General features: G+C 25.7%; 5 protein-coding genes across 8 annotated transcripts; 2 read left to right on the top strand and 3 right to left on the bottom strand.

Annotated features, from left to right (window-relative positions):
* Positions 1-167: 167 nt before the first annotated feature.
* On the top strand, positions 168-2314 carry LOC141537616 (uncharacterized). The gene is made up of 2 exons (XM_074258716.1): positions 168-526; positions 2136-2314. Exons 1-2 carry the CDS (start codon positions 349-351, stop codon positions 2300-2302), a joined length of 345 nt encoding a protein of 114 aa, XP_074114817.1. The 5' UTR covers positions 168-348; the 3' UTR covers positions 2303-2314.
* Positions 2315-3516: 1202 nt separating this feature from the next.
* On the bottom strand, positions 3517-5876 carry Prel (preli-like). 2 transcript variants are annotated; one of them, XM_074258708.1, is made up of 4 exons: positions 5656-5876; positions 5126-5296; positions 4117-4330; positions 3517-4055 (listed from the first exon to the last, which is right to left on the bottom strand). In XM_074258708.1, exons 2-4 carry the CDS (start codon positions 5215-5217, stop codon positions 3651-3653), a joined length of 711 nt encoding a protein of 236 aa, XP_074114809.1. In that variant the 5' UTR covers positions 5218-5296; positions 5656-5876; the 3' UTR covers positions 3517-3650. The 2 variants fall into 2 exon arrangements, with proteins under 2 accessions (XP_074114809.1, XP_074114810.1); XM_074258709.1 differs by lacking the exon at positions 5656-5876 and adding an exon at positions 5385-5483.
* Positions 5877-7046: 1170 nt separating this feature from the next.
* Positions 7047-10342, top strand: LOC141537556 (trypsin-1-like). The gene is made up of 7 exons (XM_074258596.1): positions 7047-7182; positions 7272-7317; positions 7390-7558; positions 7855-8063; positions 8172-8365; positions 9508-9565; positions 9642-10342. The coding sequence occupies exons 1-7, from the start codon at positions 7102-7104 to the stop codon at positions 9764-9766; spliced, it is 882 nt and encodes a 293-aa protein (XP_074114697.1). The 5' UTR covers positions 7047-7101; the 3' UTR covers positions 9767-10342.
* A 105-nt stretch (positions 10343-10447) lies between these two features.
* Positions 10448-13312, bottom strand: LOC141537555 (uncharacterized). 2 transcript variants are annotated; one of them, XM_074258594.1, is made up of 4 exons: positions 12055-13312; positions 11326-11361; positions 11031-11230; positions 10448-10600 (listed from the first exon to the last, which is right to left on the bottom strand). In XM_074258594.1, exons 1-4 carry the CDS (start codon positions 13022-13024, stop codon positions 10451-10453), a joined length of 1356 nt encoding a protein of 451 aa, XP_074114695.1. In that variant the 5' UTR covers positions 13025-13312; the 3' UTR covers positions 10448-10450. The 2 variants fall into 2 exon arrangements, with proteins under 2 accessions (XP_074114695.1, XP_074114696.1); XM_074258595.1 differs by having other exon boundaries at positions 11031-11212; positions 12055-13310.
* A 1442-nt stretch (positions 13313-14754) lies between these two features.
* LOC141537568 (uncharacterized) lies at positions 14755-17211 on the bottom strand. Of its 2 annotated transcripts, XR_012480947.1 has the most exons (5): positions 16917-17211; positions 16569-16755; positions 16009-16190; positions 15299-15744; positions 14756-15115 (listed from the first exon to the last, which is right to left on the bottom strand). XR_012480947.1 is itself a non-coding variant. In XM_074258610.1 (4 exons), the coding sequence occupies exons 1-4, from the start codon at positions 17040-17042 to the stop codon at positions 15532-15534; spliced, it is 708 nt and encodes a 235-aa protein (XP_074114711.1). In that variant the 5' UTR covers positions 17043-17211; the 3' UTR covers positions 14755-15531. The 2 variants fall into 2 exon arrangements, 1 of the variants encoding a protein (XP_074114711.1); XM_074258610.1 differs by having other exon boundaries at positions 14755-15744.
* Positions 17212-17808: the final 597 nt, after the last annotated feature.

Genomic DNA, 17808 nt, shown 5'->3' with positions numbered 1-17808 from the left:
ATTTCGAGAAAAAATCGACAAAAATGCGATTTTTCCAAAATTTTTAATTTTTTTCTCATTTTTAAAAAACTAATCAAGAGTTCTATTTATATGAAGTCTACTAAAAAAAAAATCAATCAAAAACTTTTTATTAGACTTAAGAATCAATTTATAAAATTAAAGTTTGAAGTAATAAAATTTAACAACTAATCAAATAAAAATTTTTATGATGACCTATAAGTAATAAAAGCTACTGATAAGAATATTGAATAATATAGTTACTGTTGTGTCAACCAGGCAAATGCAGATTTATTTATTTACTTATGAGTTGGTTGTTAAAATTTTTCAATATTAAAAAACTAGAAAATTATGCTTGGTACATTATTATTTACGTACTTATTGAGTATTTCAAGCGATAATATTCTTGTCGAAGCCAGAATCGAGTGTCCTAAAGGATGTCCAGATGATTACAATCCAATTTGTGCGCACGGAATTTCGTATAAAAATAAATGTGTGCTGTTACAGCAGATTTGTAATAAAAAATTGAGTATGTATTTTTATAATTTCTGTAATATTAAAAATTGAACTCACTTTAAAGCTAAAAAAAGCTGTTTAGATGCGAGTTTAAAGAAAAACTCTTTATCTATGAATTTTTTCTGAGAAGATATTTTAATTAAAAAAAAAAAAAAAAAAAAAAAAAAAAATTTTTAATAAAAGAAGAGATATTTTAATTTAAAAAAAAAAGTTCTTATATTTTAAGACCCGGTCGTCCTTTTTTAAAAACATCCTGGAGGTTCTCTAAAAAAAGGTGTCAGTTGGTATGAGCAAGATATCTCTTTTTTGGATTATATCAAATGGAAAATTCCAAAAAATTTATTTAGTAGATAAATTAATGCAGGAATTAATCAAAAATATAGTCAAAATTTTTAATTTTGACAAAATGCCGGGTTCCAAAAAAAAAGTTGCGATTTTTTAAACAACTTCCAACTTAAGTTAGTACCCTCGCCAGAGTAGTTTTCTTAGGATTTTTTTAAAATTTTGACAGATTAATGATCATATAATTCTGCATCGATTGGCGCAATTTGAAAATTTTTGACCATCTAGTTTCAGAGATATTTAATTTCAAAGTTTGAGTTTTGAACGCTCTTATACATTACGGTATACGGGATATCCAAAAGTTTACCTACAAACATTTTTATATCTCAGAAACTTTTCTTAGGATCTTTTTAAAAAACTAGAGTAACGTTAACTAACAACTAAACAATTTTTTAAAAATAATTTCATTGATAATTATTAGACAGTTTCACAAATATTTATTAATAAGTAATGAAAAATTTACCAGACTTTAGCCGAGGAAGGGATACGTTAATAAAGCTATGGCAACAACGCAAGTTTTGTGAGCCGCGAAAAAAGTATAAAACGCGCATGCGCTGAAAAATTTGAAAAGTTTAATGTACGTCAGGTGTAATATTATAGTTATTAATTTTATTTATTTAAAAAAAAAATAACAATGATTATTTTATGAAAATAAGTATTTTTCTATATTTATTAAAAATTAAAAAAGTTAACAATTTTAATATAATAATATATATTAATCTTTGATAAGTTATAAAAATAATAGTCAGATGAAATAATAAAAAATAGTAAAATTTAAAATCAGTTAATACATCAACACAAAAAATTTAATTACTGATTTTTCTGAAAAAACAAAACAATACTGTCAATTATTTTTTTTTTAGACATTGTAATTATATTTCCGAATAAATGTATGTAAATAAATAAATAAACGCATGTATCAAAACAGAGATTAGTCTATAGCTGGTCCAAAATATTACAGTGTAACCACGATAAAATATATTAACGCTCATGCAGTGTTGCCAGACTTTTCAAACGATCAGTTTCTCGTTGGTGATTGGCTAAAATAAGTACATAAACAGCAAAAAGTTTTAGGCTTATCAATAATGACTCTCAAGTATATGTACCGTACATTCTAACATAAACTTTTGACTACGAAAGTCGCGAGGGTTCTAACTTAAATGCACCTAAAAAATGTCCAGAAAAAGTCTAAAAAATTGAAATAACTGTCAGTAATTAACATAAAAGTTTGCATAAAAATAAATTACCAATTTAATTATTAAATAATTTAAATTTTACAGATGAACAGGTACTTTCTGAAACTGAAGTATGTCCGTCATACAACACTAAAGCAGAAGCTAAAGACAAATCCGTAGAAGCGATTGACAAAAATGGCGTGATATTTAGATCGAACTTTGCGATTAAAAATGAAGACTCTGGAGAATCAACTTCCGTTGAATACTTTTAAATTATTTTTACTGTAATTTAATTTATTTACATATTTAATTAATACAGTGGCTGAATTATAAGTGTTAAACGTTTAATTTTGGTTTTATTATTTTTAACCAATCAATTGATAGGATAATTATAATTTTAATTACAATTTCTAAGCATACATTAATAAACTATGGTAACGATAACTTTACAAAAATGCGGTTTTTATTTAAATCTAAAAAAAAAAAAAATCAGCTTACTTTAGGAATGATTATTAAGGTAAAAGACCTAGTTATTGACACTGGCCTAATTTTTTGACACTTGCAATTTAATTCTAATTAAAAAAAAATTCAATGTTCTCAAAAAATCAAATTTCTTAAAATTTATAATTCAAAAATTATATTTATTAATTTACTACACAGAAAAAAAAAGATGACACTGAATATCATCCCAGATTATACTCAGTGATATCTGGGGTGAAAAATTTTTTTAGACAGTAGCTAGTATAATCCAGATTATACTGAGTGATATCTGGATTATACTCATTGTTATCTAGATTATACTGAGTAATATCTGGATTATATTCATTGTAATCTAGATTATACTGAGTGATATCTGGATTATACTCATTGTTATCTAGATTATACTGAGTGATATCTGGATTATACTCAATGTAATCTAGATTATACTAGCTACTATGTGAAATTTTTTTTCACTCAGTATAATCTGGGATGATATCCAGTATAATCTTGTTTTTTCCGTGTAGAGTTGATTTGTTTTTTTTTATTAAAATAAAATTGCAAGTGTCAATAACTAGCTAAGTGTCAATAACCGGGCCTTTTACCTTATATACTTTACTTAAGTAATTAAATCATCTACTTACACGTTTTAGATATTTAATAACGATTATTATTATGAAGTTTTGCGACCAAAAATTTGAAATTATTTTCTTTTAATCAATTAAAATAATTAATTTATTTTAAATTATTAGTTCTGAAAAAAAATTTTTTTTTCATAATTATTACTTTAAAAAAAAAAAAAAATTTTTTTTATCAAAATTAATTGTAGAAAAAATTTTCAATAATTTACAAAATATTACTTTGAATTTCAACTCTTTAAAAAAAGATAAAATTTTTATAAAAATATCCTTGCCGAGTATCAACAAAAGCCAAATTTTTTCAGAAAAAAATTTTCACTTTAAAATTTAGAATTTTAATATTATTTGATACTCTTACAAAATTATCAGAATTGAAAATTAATTACAATTATTGTCACAAAAATTTATTCATCACAAGCTTTAATTGAATAAATAAGTCTACCGTATAACCTCATAGATCACTTAGATAATTACTTTAAATATTAAAATAGCATTTAACTTAAATTTATGACTGATTCGGCTGGCAAGCAGCGTAGGCCTTTTTCTTGGCCAAATCTGTCGCCTTTTTCGCGGCGTCTTTCATTTTTTCAGCCTTGTCTTGGAACGAGTGCTGCAAGTCTTCAGCCGCGTGACTCAATTTCGTCATCGGCTCGTCAAAGTTGTTCATATCTAAAGTAAGCTGCGCGAAATTCGGATTAATCAGCGAGGCAGTGGCCGGAAACATGTGCGCGAGAACGTAATTGAACCCGCCGGTCATTTTTCCGCAGTTTTTCTTGAACCTGTCTAATCCGAAGGCCTTGATCGCGTGGCCGAATCCAAAAACTGAGCTGTCAATCCAGGCTAACCTGTGAGCTACCGTCCACTCTGGGTTGTCTTCAGACACTTTGTAAGTTACTTTTTCAACGACACTCTGGAAATTTTCTATAAAATTTATAAATTGTTCATTTTTGTATGAAAAATTAAAAACTCACCATAACTTTAGTGTATCCAAGATTGCGAGTGTAAGAAGTAAGTGTTTTTTCCTTGAGATCAACGATAGTCTCTTCGATTATTTTTACAACATTTTTACTGATGAATTTTTCACCCCATTTTGGGACACGATTCGTCTTCGTCAGTAGACGTTTTGAATACAATTTACCGTCTTTTACTTCTCGAGTTATTGTATCTTCGGATAATACATGGGAGCTGAAATAATTAATAAAAATTGATATGTATCTTTAAAAATGTCAATAGTTCTCAGGATACAAGGTCATTTCTTAATTATTGACATTTTTAAAGATATAAGCTCTCCCTGATGTTACACTCATCAAGAGCTTTCATTTGAGTACCCACATGCATTTTTGATATATTTTTCATATATACATATATATAATATATATAAACATATAAAATATATGAAAAATTGATGTGGGTACTCAAATGAAAGGTCTTGATGAGTGTAACATCAGGATGAGCTTATATCTTTAAAAATGTCAATAGTTCACAAGATATAAGGTCATTTCTTAATTATATATCTAGCGATAGAGAATTTTCGAATACATCATCATAAATTAACTATCAGTGAGAATGATATAAAACCTTGAAAAGGCACAAATATAAATCAAGACCTTTGCAATGACACTAAATTTCACCAAAAAAAAAACCGCTTTTGTCATATGACTACCTTGGCCATAAAATTTCGCTTATTTTCTTAACAATATAGATTTTACAAAATTACTGAATGATAAAATAAAAAATTTCAAGTCAATCATTATAAAAATAAATAACATTGAAGTTGACAGATCTTAAAATTTTTTTTTGTAGCAATTCAATTATTAAAAAAAAAAATTAATTAAAAAGTATCACATGTAAAAATTAATAAAAATTACAAGTGAAAATTTTTAGAAAAATTTTTTTATTGTAATTGATTTGTTAAAAAAATTTTTTAAATTAACAGCTGACCGCTAACTTCAGTATCATAATAATAATAATAATAATTACCTATGTGGATTAGGATAACGTTTCCAAAATCCCTGTGCAACTTGACTCCAGTTAAATTGAAACACCGTATTAGACTCATAGTATTTAACCATTTTTGCGAATTAATTACACCAGCCAATAAATTGAACAAATTAAATCAATTCTTTGATTCTTTAGAATTTTATCTCAAACCTGAAAAAAAAAAAAAAAAAAAAAATTATCAATGAAAAATAAATAAATAAATAATAAAATTTCTTATCTCTAAAATAATTTTACATACCCATAAAAAATAACTACACACTAATAACAATCATAGTACTATTAAGTAAAATTCCTTACAGTAATTCATTACATAAATAAAATATAAACTAGTTCGGTGACCTAGTTTTATAATAAATTGCACTAAAATTACATAATTGCGGCTTCTTAAATAAAAATAATAATTTTAAATTATTCTAACAAAACAGAAAAAAAAATTCTGTGATTTTAAATTCAATAAATATTGACAATAATAATGATAATAATAACTAGTAAAATGCAGTCAAACTTACTTGCAAAAGTTTTTTTAAAAAAAAAAAGTTGTCACATAACCCCAAAAAAATATTCAAACTTAATTTGAAAGTTGTGGTTATAACACGAACTTTATTAATAGATTAATAAATATCTTGATAATAGATAAGTCGATTGTTAAACAGAAATTTCTATATAGAGTCTAGAGTCTAATTTTCATAGACAGACTATTACTGTTTGTTATTTTTATTATTGATGTTTTATTTTATCGTGGACTTTATACACTCATCAATATTCACTCTATGGTGATGCGAAATTCGTATGATGTCTTTACGCATTGGCGAAATTTACCGACCGATGGTTTAAATAAAAAGACAAGACTTACGTCGCCATCTATAGAAATTTTTTATAATCTTTTTGTTTAAAATCCAGTGATACAAATCTTTGAATTTTGATTGGACGTTATCCGAAAGGCGGACATTTTGGAAAGGCACAGACAGACATTTTGTGTAATTTTATCCGATAATAAATCCTATCCTATAATAAATTAATAATCCACTCTCATAATTTAGATGAAAAAAATATGAAAATATATCATGTAAGCAAACTATTCGTAACGTAATTGGTCAAATATATCATAAGTATGAAAATATATGCAAATCCTAAATTCATGCGCACGATTGCGCGCGCAAATTTGAATTCTAGTCATGATTAAGTTAGCCGACATTTAAAAATTGTTATAACTTTTAATGATATTAAAGTTAGCTGTCACTTTACCATTTTTAGTAGATTTCATAAAAATCTAACTGTTGCAGCCGTCCTCATGGCGCAACTTTTAAAAAATTTAGCCATTTTCTGACTCAGTTTTTGAAATTTTGAAAATTCTAAAAATTGATGTTTTTACCACTTCAACTTGGTGTAATTACTTAACTAAACAAGATATTCAAATTTGGTAAATTGCATCGTAAAGCTCTTTTATTAAGCTTCAATTTTCACTAATCAGAAGTAGTAATTGCCTTAATATTACTCCTTTTAGAGTTTGTTTAATGAATCAGTTTTGTGGAAGTAATTTTTTCTCAATTCAAATCTCTACAATTCGGCCATTGGTCATTTAAATTAAATTTTTATTAATAAATAAATAAATAAAAAAAAGTATGCAATATTCGAAAACAAGACGAAATTTTTAAGGAAAATATTTTCTTGAACCAAATTATTTTTATAACACATCTTATATAACAATAATTATTTCTTCGACCAAAAGTTTATCACAAACTTAAACTCAATATCGTTTAAATTGAATCGATAAAGTTAAATTCATTATGATAAAATTTAATTGAGTAACAAATAGCAATAAAAATAATTGAATATTAAACGATAGAATATTTCAGAGCTTCTATCCTGATTCAGTTTTACCACCGTGTTGTGATCAGCCGTTTGTTAATTTTTTTATTAATAATTAATAATAAATAATTAATCAACTACTTGCAATGAAATCAAGGATGCTTAATTGTTGTCTCGGCGATGTAACAAGAATTTTATTTCTCGCGGGATTCGTTCTAATGATTGACGTTGGTTGAGTAGAGTAATTGACGTATCACATTCCCTTGCTCGTATTGTTCTTTCAATGTTCTGTTAATTCGTTTGATTTTTTTTATAGGAAATTTCGTGTCGGAAAACTTACCCGAAAGTTAATCCCAATTGTGGTAATTGTTCGATTTTTATCTTTTTATTTATTGGCGAATTTAAAATAATTTTTTTCTTTATAAATTGTGCAGAATGCGGTTGGTCAGGTGAAGGATTATCGAACAGAATAGTTGGAGGTTCTATCACGGTTCCACACATGTTTCCGTGGATCGCGGCAATTTTTTATAAAGGCGCTCTTCATTGTGGTGGTGCTCTGATTAATGATCGATATGTCCTGACAGCTGGTCATTGTATTAAATGGTAATAGGGGAATTAAATGTGTCTGTTTAATTTTTGACAAATTTTTTTTGTCTAGAATTTTTGATGAAAAATGTGCATTGCTTTAAAATTGTGGTAGAAAAGTTACAGCTAGAATAAAGTAATTGCTAAGAACTTTTTTTGTAGAAAATAATCTATAAAAAAAAAATAGGTCTTCATTTTTTTTACTCTCAATATTTGACTGAAAATTTAATCAAATTCCCTACAAAAAAAGTTCCTTATCATTTTTCCATATCTTCAATCCCTAACCCAGAATTTCGATTTAAACTTTTTCCAAGGATCGACCACCGAGGTTTGGACGTCGGTTTAGGAATGCACGATCTAAAATCGGCTTCTGAGGGCTACGTGATACCAATTGAGCGTGTAATTCTCCATGAAGACTTCGAAAGCGATTACTTGCATGACACTAACGACATCGCGCTGCTAGAACTTCTTCGTCCTGTACGTTTCAGCGATACAATCCAGCCGATATGTCTTCCGATGGGAGGTACAGACTTTAAATTAAATAAAAATTAAAACAATTAATCGGTTATTAATTATTAATAATTAATAATAATAATTATAATAATTAATAATAATTAAAATAATTAATCAGGATCCGACTACTCTGGGCACTTGGTAAAAGTTGCCGGTTGGGGACGCGTTACAGTTAATGGCGGAGCTTCAAGATACTTGAGACAAGCGACTCTCAAAGTTATGCCCTTTGACATTTGTACCAACACTTCTTTTGGCGATCACCTGACAACATCTATGCTCTGCGCTTACAATGACAATACCGATGCTTGTCAGGTAAAATTTTTTTTAATATTTCTAAGTTATTTTTTGACGATTCCACACAGAAAAAAAATTAAATTGAATCAAGAGAAAAAATTTTGAACCAAGAAAATAATTTTTAAGCTTCAGTCTTGAATTAAGACAAAAAATTCTTGATCTAAGAAAAATTTCTTAGTTTAAGAATTTTTCTATTTAAATCAAGAAAATTATTTTCTTGATTTAAGTTAATTTTTTTTTTCTGTGCATTGAAGAAACTCTTTAATTAATAAATACAAAGATTAATGAAAAAAAATTCCGTCTATATAAAAAATTACATTGAGATTAATGGTCGCAATTATAAAAATACATACTTCCGACAAGATGGCGGCTTGACAAGAAATACGATCAATTTTCGATGGAAATTTTAGCCATTAATTGTTTATAAAAATATAAAATATCGTAATTATGTACAGAAAAAAAAAATTTCTTGAACTAAGAAAATTACAAGGAAGACTGAAGTAATTTTGGAGCAAGGAGAAATTTTTTTGGCTTAAAACTTCATTCAAAAAATTTTAACTTCGTTCAAGAAATTTTCAGACTTCCTTAAGATTTTCTTGATTTAAGAAAATTAACGCTTGACTCAAGATTTTTTTTCTTTCAACAATTTTATGTTTTTTTTTTTTTTTTTTTTTTTTTTATCATTTGAAAGTTCAAAATTTACGATTTTAGGTTTTTTTTTCAATGAAATTGTGACGATGCTATTGAAATATTTTTTTTTCTTAAAGAGCTATAAAAATAGAATAAATTAGAAAAAAAAAATTCAAAAAATCATAATTTGAAAATTTTTGAACATATTCAAAAAGATTAATGTTTCGATTTTTTATTTAATTTTATTTTATAAAACTTTCGATTTTCAACTTTTGAAATTTTCTTAAAGTCCCTCTATCTCCTTAAAAGAAAAAAAAAAAAAAAAAAAAGATAGACCCATAAAATACAAACGTTTTTTGTAAGTTTATTTTATTTTATTTTTGATAAATTTTGCTCACCGAATTTGAAAAAAAGGCCTGAGTACGACTTTAAAAATATATTTTTGATTGATATTTAATTTTTTTAGCGGGTAAATTAATTTAAAATAAATGTGTAATGAAATAATAAAATAAAAATTTGGGTTTTTTAAGGGTGATAGTGGCGGTCCGTTGCTGTATGAGAGAGCCAATGGAAGATATGAACTTATTGGTAATTATTTTTTGATTAAAATTTTTCAATAAAAAACATTTGATAAAAATTTTAATAAAAATTTTTTTTTGAATAGGAATTGTATCCTGGGGGATAGGATGCGCGCAACCAGGTGTACCCGGTGTGTATGTTAAGATAACAGACTACTTGATATGGCTGAGAACTCATACGAAAGATGCAGTTTACTGTTTAAATAGATAAAAATTAATAAATTTGAAAATCTAAAAAAAAAAAAAACAAAATTGAATTTTAAAAATAATAAATGAATTATTATCAAAACTCATAACTATAAATAAAGAATGGAAAATGATTGATTAACTTTTAAAATTAAACGGCTGTACAATTTTTATGAGGCGATAAATAAAAATCGATTAAAAGTAAATCGACTTTGAAAGTAATCTTATATTCATAGTTAACAATACTTTTCTCTTATCGCAAAAAGTATTTTATTTTTACACACTTACAATTATTAATCTAATTAATTCGTTTACAGAAATATTTAAAGTATTTACAGATTTATTAATTTAAGATAAAAAAGATAAAATATATTCAAATATTTTTGTAAACACAAGACACTTTTAAATATAATTTATAATTAATAAAACTTGAATTAACAGACATATAATTTTTTTTTTTAACAAACCAAATTATTGAGGAAAAAAAAAAAGATTTATATTGAGAATTGAAAAAAAATAAATTGTTTAGTAAATTTAAAAATTTTTAAATGTCTGCTAACTTTTAGTGTAATTTTTTTTTTTTTTTTTTTTTTTTTTTTTAATTGCGCATCAAACACTAAGTGCTCAAACATGGAAATAATTTTAGCGAAGAAATAACAAAATTGAAAAATTTTAAATAAAATTAATGAGTTGTTGCAATAATTAATAATTAATAAATTACATTGGTGGCGTTTGAGCTGCATTGCGAGGTGACAGCTTCTTCTAGAGTGCAGTCAAGCTTACGGTAATTCGCGGTACTTGGTCGCCTTCTTCCTCTACCTCCCCGCGATCTTCTTCCTTCTAATAAAATTGCCAGGACCTAAAATTTATTCATTATAAGTCAATAAATTTTTATAAATTTTATTGATTAAAAATTTTTTCTAAAATTTCATTTTTAACTCGACTTGTATTTTTCTATAAAAAAAAAATTAATTCGAAAAAAAAATTCTTCACCCAAAAAAATCATTTTTAAAAACTTCATCTTGTCTCAAATAGAAAAATTTTTGAATTAACAAATTTTGTCGATTTAAATAAATTCAATTCAAAGAATTTTAATTTAGAGACAAAAAAAATTCAATAATTTATTTTACAAAATTAAAAAATTGAAAATTAATCTTTTTTTTTTTTTTTTTTTTTTTTTTAGATTGTGTAGAAATTAATTTCTTATTCAAAATCAAAGAAATCTTTTTAAAAATCTGTTTACTTTTTTCTTTCAACTGTAATTGATATTGAATTTGATTGTAAATTACCTTTTGCTTATGATGATAAAGCACACATCCACCCATCCCACAAATGAGTCCTAATATTGAAAAGTACCCAAAGAAATGTGAATCATCATCTTCCTTGGGCATATTACTTAATCTCGGTACAACATCTTCTTTTATCGTTTCTTCTTCTTGTGCTCCGGAGCTTTTTACTGGAGCTTCTACGTCTGGAAGAAAATAATTTTCTATAAAAAATTATATTAAATTACGATTTGAAAGTTCAGTAAAAATTTCATTAGAAAATTTGAATTTTTTGGTAAGTTGTTGAGATTTTATTTACCTATATCATCCCCGTCGTCATTTCCAGGGTCTGGATCTGGAAAATAAAATTTAGGATTAGAAAAAAATTAACAAATTTATTAAAAATACATTTTTAAATGAATTATATTACAGATAATATAAAATTATTTGTAAATTTTAATTTAAAGATAAATTTAATTTTAAATTAAAAATCAACAAATTTAAAGCAAAAAATTTAATATTTATATTTAATCAAGCATCAAAAAATTTTTTAAATAAAAAATTGGAAATAATATTAATGAAAAATTTTTAATTAAATCAAAATTTTTAAATAATACAAAAATTTATCATAAAAATAAAAAACTTTGAATTTAACTAAAAATTATTTGAATCATTAAATTTAAACTAAAAATTAATAAAAAAAAATTATAAACTAATAATTTTGAATTGAATTCAGATTATTAAATTCAAATCAAAAATTGTAAATAAAATTGATAATAATTTAAAAATTTAATCAAAGCTGAAAATTCAAAATAAAAAAAAAATTATGATGAAAAATAAACATTAATATAAAAATTAACTAATAATTTTGAATTCAATTCAGATTATTAAATTCAAACAAAAAATTGTAAATAAAATTGATAATAATTTAAAAATTAAATCAAAGCCGAAAATTCTAAATAAAAAAAAATTTTGATGAAAAATAAATATAAATATAAATATAAAAATAAAAATAAAAAATTCCATAAAAAAAAAAAAAATTACAAACCTGTAGCAAAAAGATTTCCATTAATTTGCGAAGGAAAAACTTCATCGTTACCAGTAGGGATAGGATTATCCAGCACACTATCACCTTTTTCCCCCAAAAGTTTATCAGCATCACCCTCAATTTTCTCCAGTTTCTCGCCTTTTCCCTCACTGACCGGAGGACTCTTGTCTTCCACCTTGACCTCTTTCTTGTCTCCAAGCTTCGCAGCATCAACCTTTTTATCCTGAACCTTTTCCTTTTCCTTGGCTTTATCAGCTTCCTTGACCTGCTCCTTCTTGTCTTCTACCATGACCTGTTTCTCCTGCAGCGGGACCTTTTCTTTTTTCTCCTCCTGGACCTTAGCAGAACTACCCACCAGCAGATCATCAACAGCCTGGTCGACAAAGTAAATCAAGACACAGAGCCCCTTGAGCTTGTCCTTTTCCACACATAGATCCATGCAAGTCTTGTCCTTCCTGAGGACTACGGACAAATCATCAACAAACTTCTGGGTTTTTTCATACCTAAAAGTCTCATTGGTCCTCCAGTGCTTGCAGACCTTCCTAAAAATTTCAAATCCCGGGTCTTGGGCCAGGAAATTTCCTACCTTGGCATCAAGCTCTGCAAGATTCGAAGACTTGGTCTTGGTGAGGTTGCAGAGCTTGACAGCTTTGTGCCAGACCGCCGAGCACAAGAACTGGTTGATGTTCTGGCTGGTGACATTCGTCTCGGTGGGCAGCGTCAGGTTTCCACAGACCTGGGTGAACTTGGAGGTCTTGATCGCTGACGACACCGAGCAGAAATTCTGGTCCCCGGTCAGCTGAGACAGGATCGAGAACTGCTCCGTGGTGTTCTTCGCGATGTTCTTGCTGGTGCTGCTGGAGATGCTGCTGTTGCTGCTAGCGCTGCTGGTGATGTTCTTGTCTACAACTGTCGACGCTTCGGTGGTGAACAAGTAAATTAGCAACAGTCCGTAGATTATCTTCAACATTTTTGGTTAGTTTTTTTATAATTTGTAATTTGTAATTTATAATTTATAATTTATTTATTTAGAATTTAGAATTAATAATATGAATACTTAGGTTCAGGTCAGACTTTTCTGGATTCACATTATTGGTTACACTTGACACTTCACTCTTGCTGGTTATGATTCGTCGCAGAAGGTTGATGATGATTAGAATGACATTGTAGTGAATTTTGATTTTTAATTCTAGATTTTTTGGTCGCTTGATTTTTTGTTTGTTGATCAACCGGTGAATAAATATATAATCTTTCTAGGTTTGGTGATCACTCAGTGACGCACTTGCTCGGTAGGTAAGAAAATTAAACTGTTGGTAATTAAGAGATTAGAAAAAAATGATTGCGCATCGACATACAGCCAAAAGGTAATAATGTAGGATCCACTTTTATAATTTAGATGAAAAATATGAAAATATATGACACTGAAATTGACAGACATTAAAAATGTTTCACATGTGAAAATTAATAAAAATTACAAGTGATAATTTTTGGAAGTATTTTTTTATTGTAATTGATTTGTTGAAAAATTTTTTAAAATCAACAGCTGACGACTAACTTCAGTGTTATGAAAATCATACCATAAAAATATATGCAAATGCGGGCTTGCGCGCGCAAATTTGAATTCTAGTATACGAAAATTAAAGATATAAATAGAATTCAAATTTGCGCGCTCTTCGACTGTAGAGTTTGCATATATTTTCATACTTATGATATATTCAACCAATCACGTTACAAATAGTTTGCTTACATGATATATTTTCATATTTTTCTTCTAAATTATACGAGTGGATTTCATCTAAATTATAAGAGTGGATTTGATTTTTTTTACGTAAATTAAGACTAAAACAATATTTTTAAACAATTGCACGTGTAATTTTTCAAACTATCTGTATGTGAAATTTTTTTTTTTTAATAATTTTTCAATAAAACAAATTATCAAAATTTTTAAATGTCGGCTAATTTAACCTCCATGAAAAATTTTTTTTTGGAAAAAAATTATTACAAAAAAATAAAAAAAATTTTATTTGTAAAAAACTTGAAAAACTAAAAGAGAAATTTTTTTGTTTCAATTTAATAAATGAAAAATAAAAAAATTAGAAACAGCTAATTTTAGTATTATAAGGAGAATGAAAAAAATTTAGCAAATATTTAATAATTAAATTACTGAATTAAAAAAATGAGAATAAATTTAGCGGTCACTTGACAATTTTTTAATTTTCTTTAAGACAAAAATTTGTTGTAAAAAATTATTTTTAAAAAATTGTATATTTAATTTATTAAAATTCCTAAGTCCATTTTTTTAATAACTTTTTTTTACTGTAATTTATTTATTAAAGAAAATTTTAAAAATTGTGAAGCTAAATTAAATGTCAGTAAAAAAAGGAAAAAAAATGGACATTTACAAATTTTAATAAATTAAAAATAATTTTTCGGAACAAATTTTTTTGTTAAATAAAATTAAAAAATGGTCAAGTGACAGCTAACTTTAATATCATCAGAATAACTCTGAAGTTGACAGATATTAAAAATTTTTTTAGAATTTTATAGCAACTTAATTGTTAAAAAAAAAAATTAATTAAAAAGTTTCACATCTGAAAAGAGCTAACTGTAAAACACTTGGAAGTTCCTGAAGTGTTCACTACCCTTCTGCATATTATTTCTTGCCAAGGTTTGTTAAATCATTAACTTGCGCTTTCTTATCAATATCTTCTATATATATTTTCGTGTAATGTATCAATTATTTTAAATAATTTTTTACAAAACATATTATTATAATTATTTAAGAACAGTATTTCACCGTTTATTACAGCAATTAATTCATTATAAAAAACTTAGAAAATTATATTCCCAAATTCTCACAAAATTTTTTAAAGTTTCACAAAATATATTCAATTTTTTGTTTAATTTCTTTTTCACATTTTAAAAATACTTTGACAATTTTTATTTTTGTAATTTGTCTTCTTTTATCAAATAATTTGTTTATTTTCAATCAACCAAAACGGCTCGTACATTTTTTATGACACCACCCGTTGATTCAATTTTTTTTTCGTCAAACTGATTTCTAAAAAAGAAAAATTTTTTTTGAATTCTACTTACAAAAATTTTACAAAAATTTAATAAAAATAATTCAAAAACATTTATTTGTAAATAATTTTTAAATGCAAAAAAAAAAACAGAAATATACTTCAAATCATAAATTTAAAAATTTTTTAAGACATATCAGATGTTTAATTTAATTTCTTACCATAAATGTTACTTATTTTTTTTTTTTTTTTTTTTCTTGTAATTAGAAATTTTTTTTTTTCACTTTCAAATAACATTATAGTGGAACAGCTCGAGTAACAAAAGTAATTAAAAAAAATATCTCCAGTTAGCATTTGATTCCCTTCGTATAAATATAAACAAAAATATATAATTTATTTATGTATTTAGATAAATAAATTTAGTTTAGAGTAAAGTAAGTTGATATGAGAACTTTTAAGTCGCCGAGGCTAGGGAAAATATTTTCTTCCTGACGTTCATCATACTTGGGTGATAATAGGAATATTCAGAGGTCCCAGGTTTTTTCACTGAATCTGGAATAGGCATCGTTTGGCAGGTTATCACTTCGACTTTGTGTTTGTGAGGTGATATGCTATGCAAATCCAACGCGCGTTTTATTTGATCTGCTTTCAGTGCATCTGGAACGTCCTGAAATAATTGAATAATTATTTTAGTTCAATGATTTTTATAAAAATTGATAAAATAAATTTTTTAATTTTACACGAAAAAAATCTTTTTGATTAATTTTTAAAACTAAGTAACAAAAAATTTTATTTATAATTTTTCACAATAAATTTACTGAATAATTATAAAAAAATTTTTATCCCGAAAATTAATGAAAAATTTATTTTTTACTTTAAATATTTTGCGAATTTTTTAATTAAAAATTTTTTTTTAATTGATAAAACTTACTTGCTTATTAGCAATTACTAAAATAGGTACATTATCCATCCTACTATCCCCTAAAATTTCTTTGAGAGATAAAACAGCCTGAGATAATTGATTAGCATCACTTGCGTCGACCATAAATATCAGGACATCAGTATCTTGGAGAAAATTATTCCAGTGTTTTCTTACTTCGTCAGATCCTCCAACTGGAAGTCATTTACATTAATTATTTATTTGTAAAATAATAATTCAAGTGAATCCTTGAATTATAAAAATTTAAACAAGTTCTTTATTTGATAAGAATTTTTCTAAATTATTCTTTTTAAAGATATAAGCTAATCCCGATGTTACACTCATCAAGAGCTTTCATTTGAGTACCTACATGCATTTTTGATATATTTTTCATATATACATATATATAATATATATAAATATATAAAATATATGAAAAATTGATGTGGGTACTCTAATGAAAGGTCTTGATGAGTGTAACATCGGGATGAGCTTATATCTTTAAAAATGTCAATAGTTCTCAATACACTGCTTATTTTCTTAATAATATAGATCAATTTAAAAAAACTTACTTTCCCAAACATTACAGATAAAATCTTTATTTTTCAATAAATAAACAGCAAAACCATCTGTTTTTTTCGGTGGAACATTGTAAACATTATCTTTGTCCTCAATAGAAACAATTTGGTTCATTACAGAACTTTTTCCAGCATTGTTCAATCCAAGTAATAAAACTCTTCTTTCATTGCTGTCATCAATCTAAAAAAAAAAAAAAAAAAAAAAAAAAATTATTAACAAACAACTTAGTCACAACAATTAAAAACTGTCAGGTTATGTTGTTGAAACTATTGAGCTTTGACAGAAAAATATTAATTAATTTCAATAAAAATTGATAAAAGTAATGACTAAAAATAACAAACCTTGGTGACTTCTTCGAATCCTTCGTCAATAGACTTTAATTGGCGTTTTTTCCAGTAATAATAAAAGACATATGCACTGGCGCATGCACATCCGAATATTATTATTTTCTTGTTAGTGCGAAACATCTCGGTTAATTATTATTACTAATTAACAATGTAATATATAGTTATTAGAAATATTTATAATTATTTAAATAATTAGTATATGAGGTAGGACGAAATTGTGATGAGTTTAAATTATATTTTGCTACTGTGTGAATTGTAAATACGGTTTACTGATGTTTATGTTCTATGGCGAAAATGCGCGTGCGCGAGAAACATGTGTGGGGTCCATGAAACTGGGTGACTTCGAGAATAATCGCCAAAATTCGGAAGTCAGAAAAAAGCGGGAGAAATTGAAATTGTCAAGGAAGTTTTTAAAAATATAATAACAAATGAACAAGTGAGTATTGTTATTAATAGTTATTATTATTACTTAATTATAAGTGAAGTGATTTTAAAAATAATAAAATTAGCAGACGTTAAATAATTTTTAATTTTTTTCCGACAATTGAATCATACATAAAAAAATACTTAAAAAAAATTGCATGGATAATTTTTATAATTTTTTCTTTGTTTTTTTGTAATAATTTTATCAATAAAAAAAATTATAAAAATTTTTCAATGTCAGCTGATTTTATTTTTATCATTAAATTTAGCAGTCAATTTTTTAATTTTTTTAACAAAAAAATTTCACTCAATTCTTAAAAATTTTTAGATGTCAATTTTTTTTGCCATAATTTAATTGTTCAAAAAATTATTAAACTAATTTTCATTATTTTTAAATAGAAGCTAATTGTTTATACTTAATCTTTGCATTTAATTATTGCAATGTATCATTCATTTTTAAATT

The sequence above is a fragment of the Cotesia typhae genome, unplaced genomic scaffold, assembly GCF_013202065.1.
Source record: "Cotesia typhae breed Kobodo isofemale line unplaced genomic scaffold, CoteBio_Ctyphae scaffold_91, whole genome shotgun sequence".
NCBI lineage: Eukaryota > Metazoa > Arthropoda > Insecta > Hymenoptera > Braconidae > Cotesia > Cotesia typhae.
The sequence above is the reverse complement of the archived record's forward strand: the minus strand, read 5'-3'. Positions and strand labels throughout refer to the sequence as shown.

Excerpts from the sequence above, each read along its gene's own strand:
- LOC141537568 (XM_074258610.1), bottom strand. The coding sequence starts at position 17,042 with ATGTTTCGCACTAACAAGAAAATAATAATATTCGGATGTGCATGCGCC. Across the intron at positions 16,191-16,568 it reads TATCTGTAATGTTTGGGAAA|TTGGAGGATCTGACGAAGTA; the intron begins GTAAGTTTTTTT and ends AATGACTTCCAG. Across the intron at positions 15,745-16,008 it reads TAGTAATTGCTAATAAGCAA|GACGTTCCAGATGCACTGAA; the intron begins GTAAGTTTTATC and ends CAATTATTTCAG.
- LOC141537616 (XM_074258716.1), top strand. The coding sequence starts at position 349 with ATGCTTGGTACATTATTATTTACGTACTTATTGAGTATTTCAAGCGAT. Across the intron at positions 527-2,135 it reads GATTTGTAATAAAAAATTGA|ATGAACAGGTACTTTCTGAA; the intron begins GTATGTATTTTT and ends TAAATTTTACAG.
- LOC141537555 (XM_074258594.1), bottom strand. The coding sequence starts at position 13,024 with ATGTTGAAGATAATCTACGGACTGTTGCTAATTTACTTGTTCACCACC. Across the intron at positions 11,362-12,054 it reads TGGAAATCTTTTTGCTACAG|ATCCAGACCCTGGAAATGAC; the intron begins GTTTGTAATTTT and ends TTTATTTTCCAG. Across the intron at positions 10,601-11,030 it reads TTTATCATCATAAGCAAAAG|GTCCTGGCAATTTTATTAGA; the intron begins GTAATTTACAAT and ends AATAAATTTTAG.
- Prel (XM_074258708.1), bottom strand. The coding sequence starts at position 5,217 with ATGGTTAAATACTATGAGTCTAATACGGTGTTTCAATTTAACTGGAGT. Across the intron at positions 4,331-5,125 it reads CGTTATCCTAATCCACATAG|CTCCCATGTATTATCCGAAG; the intron begins GTAATTATTATT and ends TAATTATTTCAG. Across the intron at positions 4,056-4,116 it reads TTGGATACACTAAAGTTATG|AGTGTCGTTGAAAAAGTAAC; the intron begins GTGAGTTTTTAA and ends GAAAATTTCCAG.
- LOC141537556 (XM_074258596.1), top strand. The coding sequence starts at position 7,102 with ATGAAATCAAGGATGCTTAATTGTTGTCTCGGCGATGTAACAAGAATT. Across the intron at positions 7,559-7,854 it reads GCTGGTCATTGTATTAAATG|GATCGACCACCGAGGTTTGG; the intron begins GTAATAGGGGAA and ends ACTTTTTCCAAG. Across the intron at positions 9,566-9,641 it reads TGGAAGATATGAACTTATTG|GAATTGTATCCTGGGGGATA; the intron begins GTAATTATTTTT and ends TTTTTTGAATAG.